We start from the raw sequence: 10,584 nt of genomic DNA on the forward strand, positions 1-10,584 counted from the left end.
CTTGGTGATCATTAGCCAGAAGAGCAGTGGCTGAGGACCCAAACATAGTACCAAACGGAACCCAGAGTAGCATCTTCCATCGTGCTGGCCCCTGGGCAAGCGACAAACTCGTGACGTTCGGGAAAAACCCGGGCCGCCAACAAACAAAAGGCAAAACGACTGTACGCGACTGTACTTTTCGGGCCAAGACGCTCTGGCCACAAGACAGGGTGTTCCCTGTGTTCACCGCACAGTGGGCCCTCTCTCTTTGTCGTTTTCCCCTTCATTTTAGTTTTTTTTTTTCCTTTTATGTTTCGCTCCTCAAACATTGATGACGACGAAGTGGAAAGTGTTGGTGCCTCTGCCGCTGCCTCTGCCTCTTCTCCGGGTTTGTTTTTGTTCGACTGTTTTGTTTTGACTGTTCTACACCTCTGCCATACCTCCAAGTAGTATCCCCCCGAACACCCCCCTGGTAACCATGGCTGCCACTTGCCCACTTGTTTGCTGCCACATATTAAACGAGAAGCGTTGCAGGGCACAAGAAGGAGTGCTGCCCCCTTTTGTCTTACCTTCATTTTTTGCATTAATTATACGTAGCCCCGAACAAATTAATTTTTACTCCACCTTTTCCCGCGGGAAGACGACTATTTAATTATGAAAATCGTCGCTGAAGACATGGGCCTTTTAGGGCTGGGAAACTCCCACGATTGCGATCGCATTTTGACCGTTCCCCACGCCGATTGTTATAAGGGGGTTAAGAACCCGACCAGGCGACCGGGAACTCTTCTTGATGAAAAATCGTCTCGACAGTTTTCTCGGCTTTGCCATGCCTCAATGCACAATTCCCATTAAGGGCCCTCTGACTTTTCCAGAAATTCAAAAATCCAGAGCTGCACAAATACACAAATAACCAAAGGACAAAGTCATTATCATTAGAGTGAGGCGAGCCAGAAGACAATGTCCTCGTTTACCGGGAAAATGAACTATCCAGATCTGAGTATATCTTGAGCACAGACCGCAGACCCTTGATCGTGTGCCAGTTGCAGAGACTCCACTTATCGCCAAGCTTTGTTTGCCCTCCAAGTATATATATACTCCAGATTTGGATATTTGGATATTCGGGTACTCCCTAATCTGGAGGGCATCTAAAGTAAGTGCAAACAAACAGCCTTTCGGGTTTCTTTTTTATTTCTCCTTGTTTGCCCAGAGTCGCCATAAAAAAGACAACGAAATTACCATGAACAAAAAATGGAGTTGGGGGTGTATTACCAGTACTATATGGTATATGGGTAGGGCCGAGATCGCAGGGCACGAGCGTGGCGGAGTGCAGGTGCTAATCGGAGATGCGGAGACAAATCCATTTCCATCATCGCCATATCTCAATCTGCGTGATTCACTCTTCGGCCACGATAAAAAGAAAAAACCCATGTACATACATTGCCGCTCTTCAACTTTAATTTTTTAAAGCTTTATTTCGGCTTTTGTTTTTATTATTTCTTTAATTTATTCGCTCGACGTGCGATATGAAGGTTTTTTATTCGTACACAAAGACGACAACATTTTATTCAAAGAAATGCAGGCAGTCGCCAACGAAGAATCCATCAATTACTGAATAGTTTTCTTCTTTTTGCTGTGTTTGATACTTCTTTTTTAGTTAATTCAGCTTTTGACATATTAGAGAAAGAACCCTCAGCATGTCAATCCATCAAAATGGTGTTTTGTTTTTGTGCCATCCGATTTCTATACCTCCCGAAATGGTCAAAACGTTTCAGCCAAAGTTGATCGATCAGTTCTGTATTTTCAGGAAAGAGAAAATCAATTTATACAATATTTTAGTAAAGCTTTTAGAGGTTGATGAAAGTATTAAAAACCAATAAATCAAAAATAAATACTTTGCAAATAATTCAAGAAATACATATTCATATTTTATATAAAAAATGGATTTCTTGGAGATCTTGGGTTGAAAATTGTGAATTGTTTTGGTACATTTTCTTGTACACCTGAGGCCATTATATAAATACATCCAATGCAATTCCTTTCACTGCTGCATCTCTGTTTTGTGTGCAATTGATTTGGAACGCAATCAATCAACTGGCCTTACACAGTCGTAGTCTCCCCATGAGTCACACTTTGACTCCAGTTTCGAGGCCCCACTCTCGCTTCTTTTTGAGTCATGGACTCGTTGGCGGGTGGATGGTCTTAAACTTTTGAACCCAGCAAAGAAAGAGGCCTTTTGTTTATGCCTCGTTTTATATGTTTCTTTTTTTTTGGGTGAACTGAACTGCAGCATCTCCAGCTCCATGACACGATAACGTGTCTTACTTTTACCACTCCACTCACCTACAGCCGAGATAAAACCCAGATTTTTCTTTCGTTTCGTCTTAATCGTATTATTTGCCCTACACGTTTTATGGCTGATCGAATTTATTAAGGTTTTCCATGGAATCGCAGGTGGGTTTTTTTCGGTTTCGTAGGGTTTGCGCATGCGCACGCGTTTCGTTGGCGTTTCCGCTTTTACAGGCTGACTGATAAATCTCAAGATCTGCAATCTGCGCACCCCAGCCAACCATGGCCACAGACTCCAAGACTGGTCTTCGGGATCCAATATAATATGGTTCTGGTCTATTATCTAAGCTGCAAGATGATTTGGACTTTTCTTTGTACCGCTGCCTGCATTTGTCATTCGAATTGAGGTAAATCTGAGAAACACAGGGTGTTTCGGGTGAGGAAATCTGGGGAGACTTCAGAATCTCGAGAGAAGAGAGAAAGAGAGTCGTCTTTTACCTGCTCGGCCAAGACATTTACCTGTTTGGCCCACTACAAGACAAACTCCCCCGTTTTCGAGTTCGGATTCGGCTTGGGTTTGGGTTTGGGTTTGGGTTCGGGTTCGGGTTTCTCGGGTTTGCTCAGGTGAGTTCACCGCGCGCTGTTGATATAACTGAAGTTCTTGTTCCCCTGGAAAACCAGTTTCTCCCGAGAGCCTCTGCCATATCTCCGCTCTTGGTCAAACACCTCTCTCGCTCTTTTGGCCATCCAACAGCCAAGCGGCCAAACGAGTTTCAGTTGCGAGGCAAATTTCCCAGTCGACGGACGTGCTTAAATCGACGGTCGGTCGCTCTATAAACCTCCATAAACCTCATCTAGAATCGAATCTCGGTAGAAACCGGAGTGAAGAATTGCGCGCGCGGCAAAAAAAGAAATAAACGCTGATTCCTAACAAGTTCAAATAAAACTCATTTTTTTCTGGTGCCTGCAAAAGTTTACCCCCCCCTCAAAAAACAAATACAAACAAAAGTTCCACAGTTGTGCTGAAATCAAGATAAATCATTGGAATACTTTTATATACACAGAAAACGAAAATGTTTGCGTAAGTTGAAAACTTAAACAAAGGTTTGAACAGAACTCGAGATTTTTGGCCAGTTCGTTAGGGTTTGTTTGGTTATTAGAAGTGAAATGAAGGAGTTTGGAATCTTTGCCCGAAAAAGATCGCAGCTTGTTGTTGTTCACATGGAATTACCTGTTTTTGATTTTTTGTTGGCTATTGATTCTTTGATATTCGTCGAGCATGTGGGTCCGGTCCGCATTAAAAATCATAGCGGTCCAAATGGTTTAAGACCGCCAACCGCCAACTGCCAACTTGTTTTTCCCTCACCTTTTGTGAAGATCTTTTGGTATGTAAATGCCTGGCAGCCCGCAGCCTTCGTGGAAACCTGTACCCGAACAGGTACAGTGGGCACTCGCCTAATGCATTTATGCTGCTTATTAAAGATTAATCTGTGCGCCGCACGCAGGCTCGCTTTATATACGTACTTATTTCTCAAGACCCGTGGGTTTCCCTAGGGAAAGTCCAGGGAATCACGCGATCGCGATCTTTAAGTGCGATTTTTTCTTTTCACATCGCGGATCCAAAGGGGAGTGTTTCGGTTAGAGTTTACAATTTGCATGGACACTCCACTCGATTCAGATACACTCCACTCCCTCAATTGAAATGCAGGCCCTCAACCCAAAGTTGGGTTCCTTCTCGCGACTCAAGTCGTATGTCACTAGCCCGGCCATCACCATCATTACCAATATTATCATGGCCATCAGAGTGCCGCGACTTCTTCTTCGACTTTTCTGCCCCAGTCGAATATTAAGCGGCAGATTTGTGTATTTATGGTTAATTCTTGGGCCTCCGACGCCTGCCTGGCATATGTAAATATGCGAGTGGAGAAATATAGCCATTAGCCAGCCGTTTAGCAGTCGCCTCACGTGCGGAAATCACAGCTACAGGTTGTCGCCGCCACACTGCCCCTTTCACCTTTCTGAGCAGGGTAAAATATTTTGAGGAACCCTAGACAGAGAATATGACCATCTTGAATATTTCCAAATTTTTCAAATGAATATATTCATTTTAGGGTCCCAAATGATGATGAATTTGATATTATTTGGGGTTTCTAAGATATAGCTTGAAATACTTGTCTCTTCTCCAATCAAATCCATATATCTAACAATATTTAAAAAAATAATGCAGGTCCTTTCAATGGAATTTGTTTATTTTAGGATATATTTAATAGGAGTGCCTAAAATACCATTTTAAATAATAGTTTTATCTTCAATCAAATCCATATATCCATCCCTACGTAATCTTAATAAGACAGCATTTTTCATAGGAATATGTTTATTTTAGGTTCCAAAATGGTAACATACTAAATATTACCTGAGGAACCTAGTAATTGTTTCTCCCCCAGTCAAATCTAACGATTTACAACAGTTTTGCCCGCCATTACCATCTGCTTTGTAAGGAAACCTGTTGGCTGAGTTTCCCATCATTCCCAATCTCAGTCCCAAAAACACAGGAATATTTCTTGCCATGTACCTTCCTTTTTCTAAGCCTCATTTATCTGCCTGCCATCGCTGTTTTCGCTGCTGGATTCTCGACTTGGGACATCTGCAACATGGGTTGCAAGTTGCTAGTTGCAGGTTGCAGGTTGCTGGTGGGCCGTTGCACGTGTGTTGTTCCCACATTTGGCCCGAGAGTTCAGGTAGACTCGACTCGCTCTTTGTCTCAATCTGGCTGAGAAAAAGGTCAGTTCTGGCTCTTTGTTGCCGCTGTAATTGCGGAAGCAGACACACATTCAGCTAAAGCCCGCGTTTAGACCCCCGCTTCTGGCTTAACAATTAAAGCCCATAAATCATCAAGTTGGCAAAAAGAGAAATACTACAAGCGAAAACAAAACAGCAGAAATAACAACTACAGAAGCCAGCAGCAATAATAAGAAGTAATAACAATAAATGAAAACATTTTTAGCTGCAGGCCAGCCTGTGTGTTGCCAACTTGTTTTGCATTTGAGAAACAGCTCTCCAAAGCTCTCCAAACGTTTCTGTATCTCTATCTCTAACTTCGGTGTGTATCTGCGATCGGCTCGAGGTGTGCAAAGCCAAAGTCCCAAAGCCCCGATCTATAAATAGTGTCGGTTGGGGTCTCAAGGACTGCCAGTTCGGTTTCCCCGCCAAGTGTCGCCTCATCGGATCTCGAATCTCGAGACTAGAGGCTAGAGTCTAGAGACTCGAGACTCAGTACTCGACTCACAATTCAAAGGCGAGCAAAAAACGAAAGAGCAAATCAAACTCGAGACATGATCCACAAAATGGAGGGCAAGAAATCAGGCTAATGCAGTGTGTAACTGCAAATGTATTTGAATATCTTTGAAAAATAAATTCAAGTCTCAAGAAATATAAACCCTTATACGAGACGAGGCTTAGGTTCCTTAAAAACTAAATTTAATTTCAGTAATATTGCTGAAATTAAATAACAATCAATGTGCTGGTTTTATTCAAAGAAAATCACCTGTTTATTATCACTTTACTTTATAACTAGCTAAATTCACTGGAAATCATTTGATTAACCACAAAATGAGTAAACCATTTTCGTTTCCAGAAACAATATTAGCTTAGTAAAATATTCTCATTCATAAATTTACTTCCCCTAAAAATGAATTTAACTTTATTAATATCATTGATATTAAATGCAATTCAAAGTGTTGGCTTAATAAAAAGTAGTGCCCTGTTTACCTCTGATTAGTAGCAAGATTCCCTTGAAATCATTTAATTAACATCACAATTAGCAAACCATTTTCATGTTGAGAGGACCCCAAGTAGTTCCACTTAAAGTTGCCATCCGTAGTGATCGCATTTCGCGATCAGTCCCTTGGGCTCTTGCAGTTGCGCACTTGGCGCAAATAGTTGGCCAATTGCTGGCTAATTACATGGGCTAAATGATTCGCCAACTTCCACTTTTTTTGCTGTGTGTGGCAACAGTTTGGTCCAGTGGTCTGGTGGCCCAAAAGCCCAAAATCCCAAAGGCGGGAATTAAAGAGCGTGACGTTTGATTTTGAGCCCCCGGACTAATTAGCATGCAACTGTTTTGTCCATTGAATGGGCAATTATACAACCACCGAAGGGGCAGGAACCACCGCTGCACTTTACCTGGAAAAACAATTAGGCGGGGAGAGAAAAAAATTAAAACTGGAAATCACTGGGTTTTCCCTGTCCGAACTTCCGCTCGCCGACAGCGGCTTTTCCGCTTATTAAACATTTTTTATGTTTCGGGCCAGATCGCCGGCCATAAAATCCAGAATTGTCACCCAAAGTGCATTTAACTCCAGTGGAGTGTTTCAATTTTCCTTTGTGTGTGGCACTAAAAAATATACCCATATTTATGGGTTCCTTTTGGGGGCCTTTGTGGTATATATCTATCAGGGATTTTAGGCGGAGATAATACGGGCTTTTCGCTTTTCGATTGATTGTAAATTCACCTTGTCACCCCTCAAATTTATTTCTTATTCATTGCCTGTTTTTTCTGTGTACACATTGTGTGTGTTTTTCCCTCTACTTGAACTTGAACACTCACTCATGAAGCACAGTGTAGGCCAGTGCAAACTGATGAACTCACAACTCAAACTTCTTAACCCTTCCCTTTTCTCGCTCCGAAAACTCAAACAGTTGACAAGTGTTAATTGTGCCGATTTCAAGTTCCAATTCGATTCCAAGTATTGCGTGTGCAAAAAACATATCTTTGTGTATTTTTGCATGTACTTAAATGGGACCCAGGCACTTGGAAAACAGGCAATCAATATTTAATTCAATTTAAAATATATTTTACACTGTGATTTTAAAGGTAATATCACGATAATAACATTATCAGACCAGATAAGATAATTTTTAATTTTTATAATGGTATTTTAAAGACCAATGGAATATCATATATTTTTGATGATTTTCTCTGGTCCTTAAAAAACCCATCAAAATTGTGTTCTGTGCACATTGGCCTGCCTTTTGGGCCGACTCATTGTTCGTGTCGGGTTGCCGTTGCTTTGGGCCAAACAATTGTAATTGACAGCAAAAACGGCAAAAGGCGTTTACAGATCTCAGCCATATGTCGCATATGGCGTCATTCTGGAACCCCTGCAGCCCCCCTTGGAACTCCATTAACTGGGACTGGAGCCCCGGTTCTCGGGTTCTATCGAGTGGCACTTTATTTCCAAGGCGTCAGCGGTTGTCAGGCGGCCACATTAGACCGCTTTACCGCTCGGCGCTTACCGCTCACCGCTTACCGCTCACCCGCTCGCCACTTACCGCTGCTGCACATGCAGTTTGCTGTTTTTGGGTTCGCTGTTTTCAGAAACCGCTGAGTCGACTGCCTTTTCTGGGGCTGGAGAACTTTGTCTCGGCGGTTTGGTGGAGTATGGACCGGTTTGCTGGCGAAACTTTCGATTGGCCGCAAATGAGGTCGAGAGCAGGCCAAAAGCGAAAGTCAAGTCCAGTCTTAGGGTGTGCCAAATGATGGTCCAAAAACCTGTCGCAGCTGTTATCGATCCAATACGATATGTACCTTTAATTGCCTCGTATCGCTGTTAAACTTCCTCTTTAATTGCTGGGGGTTGCAGGTTGCAATTTGTCTTTTTTGGGGGCTGACTTTGCACTTTTGTTTGCACTTCCGCTGGCTGACTTCCCCTTTTTTTTCCATTTTCGAGTTGACTAGAGAATATAACACTTAACACCCCGCCTGGCCAAAAACTTGAGAGGCAAACAGTGAAAAGGCATATAAAAAGGAAAAGCTAAGCATGTTTTTAAAAACCAATTTCCACAGTGACATGTTAGTTGATAGAAGGCATTGAGGAGGCTCTAAATACCGGATAGCAACAAGATGATCAAGTTCCGCTACAAGAGGAAGGAACCCACCAATGTGGTGGGCGGTGGCGTGGCTCCAACGGGCGGAGCAGGAGCAGGCGCAGGATCAGGATCAGCCAGTACTGCATCCCCATCCCCAACATCCGCACCTGTTTCCGTGCCCGTTTCCGTTCCCGTGCAAATTCACCATCCCCAGCTGAGCCAGCTTATCAGCAACAACGGAGGCACCCTGCCCAGGAGCAGTCCTCGGAAGCTAATCCTGGATGGAGCCGACAAGTCGGCCACTTTGACCCGCCAGCAGTCCAAGCAAAAGTCGGTCAGTGCCCTGGCCAAAGTGGCCAGCAGCGTGGAGTTGGCCGTAATGGGTTATAATAACAATGGTAATGGCAATGGCAACATCAACTGCAGCAACATCAACATCGCTGGAAATTCGGAGAGGGATCGCTGCATCAATGCGGTTATTGTAAGTCTAGGGGATACCTGTCTATCTTCCTTATTTATAAAAAATATATATAGTATTTATAACTATACTATTTATAGCTTATTATTTAAATAACATATCAAACTTTAAAATATTTAAATATATTAAGAATCCTATTTACCTATATTACCTACGTAAACTTTTCTTTTACATTTTAAGCTTGATAATAACCTAAAATATTATAATATATAAATACTTACACGTACGTAATTAAAGATAACTTTAAGTACGCTTAAGTATAAGAAAATCAGATATGATAAACTGCAATAAGCTTTATCAAATCCCTCAGCAATGTCTTACTAAAAAGTAGATAGATTTTAGATAGGACAGTTTCTTAGCACAATTCTCTAACCATTTTACTTATTGCCTCCCCAAAACAGGAACTCTTCCAGCAGCTGCAGACCAGCTCGGAACCGGCCTTGTGTCCGGAGCCACTGCGTCGGGCCTTGGCCAGTGGTCCCTTGGCGGGACGTAGATTCCCCCTAGGATGCTTGGGGGATGCCGCCGAGTGCTTCGAGCTCCTGCTGCACCGCGTCCACTCGCACATTTCGCCGGACGATGGCGACTCCTGTGAGTCCTCCGCCTGCATCGCCCACCGGAGATTCGCCATGCGCGTCATCGAGCAGAGCGTCTGCAAGTGCGGAGCCAACTCCGAGCAGCTGCCCTTCACCCAGGTGAGTCTAGTTCCGAGTTCAGGAGATACCCATCATCAAAATGCACCCTAACTCAAAGTTCCTTAAGTTCAAAAACCTTTTAAATCCCCTTTTAATAGAAGAAACCACACTTCCAAACTTAAATCTTTTTGATAGAACCATTAAACCTCATAGGTATTATAAAGTATTTAGTGCCCGCAATGAGAAACCATAAATAATAATATATTATCAGCGGAAGAGATTAAAACATCTCAAAAATGGCTCGTCTTGGGTTCTTTTTTGTATTTTTAATACCCACCTGACTTGTTTTTCTGTTTCTGTTCCACTTTCGCATACAATTTGCATCATTATTATTCAACTTAATGAGCCTGATTTATATTTGGCAGTGAGCTTAGATCTAAGCTTTGCCTAAATTGCTAAAATAAACTTAGGAAAGTGTTTGTAAAAAACAAATACATAGGAAGATGATTTAGATGGTATTTTTACAGGCTTGCCTTTTCTTTGGAAAAGCACTAACATTTAGAACCTATAATTTAAAGGCTTTGCCTCTCATCTTAAAGAAACTCAGTTCCTAACATTTTTCAAAGCTGAAATGCGTAATACAGTTCAGTTTCGTGGCGATCCCTGAGCTTTTCTGCGTGTGTAGAGAACCCGTTTGTTGGTTCCCCCGATCGTAGATCGCAGATACGATCGGTGATCGAATCAGAGCCAAACTCGTGGCGTGGGTTCCCGTTTGGAGCGGAACACCTGCAACACTCGATGTTGCACTGGCCGTCTCTTGGGTGTCTTGAGTGCCTTTTGTCTCGAATGTCTGCCACTTGTCTCTCCGCCGGAGAACAGTTAGCTGGGGTGATTATTACCGATCTGGTCCGGGCAAACGGGTTATGGGTTAATGCCTTGCACATGCAGATTGGCGGCTGCCAGAAGCTGCCGGACCAGTTGGTCCCTTAAAAGGGGTTCCATTATCATCGCTGGCCACAGCATGTACACCATATATCTTGGGCTGACGTCAGCACGTGCCAGAAGAATCAGAAAAATCAGAAGAATTGGTTTAATCGTGCTATAGTGGGCGTATCACTTCCGTCTTGACCATATTCCGCAGCCAGCTAATTGTCTTCTGATCCATGATCTCCGATCTTGTATCTCCCACAGATGGTGCACTACGTCTCCGCCTCGGCCCTAACCTCCCAGAAGAGTCTGGCCCTGCAGTCCCACCAGCAGCTGAGTTTCGGCCAACTCTTAAGGGCTGCCGGCAACATGGGCGACATACGCGATTGTCCGGTGAGTAACCACTTTGTA

General features: G+C 43.1%; 1 protein-coding gene across 3 annotated transcripts in view; it reads left to right on the forward strand.

Annotated features, from left to right (window-relative positions):
* The window catches only part of LOC119556514, a 55,641-nt gene that overhangs the window by 39,432 nt on the left and 5,625 nt on the right, over positions 1-10,584 (forward strand). For 2 of the 3 annotated variants that reach the window (XM_037868785.1, XM_037868786.1), the window contains 2 exons: positions 9,013-9,306; positions 10,438-10,566. In XM_037868785.1, the coding sequence (XP_037724713.1) occupies positions 9,013-9,306; positions 10,438-10,566 (423 nt within the window). Of the gene's footprint in view, positions 1-3,063; positions 3,347-8,110; positions 8,615-9,012; positions 9,307-10,437; positions 10,567-10,584 lie in introns of those variants that run through there. The other variant, XM_037868783.1, reaches the window with a different exon arrangement.

This window comes from Drosophila subpulchrella, chromosome X (genome assembly GCF_014743375.2).
Source record: "Drosophila subpulchrella strain 33 F10 #4 breed RU33 chromosome X, RU_Dsub_v1.1 Primary Assembly, whole genome shotgun sequence".
NCBI classification, from domain to species: Eukaryota; Metazoa; Arthropoda; class Insecta; order Diptera; family Drosophilidae; genus Drosophila; species Drosophila subpulchrella.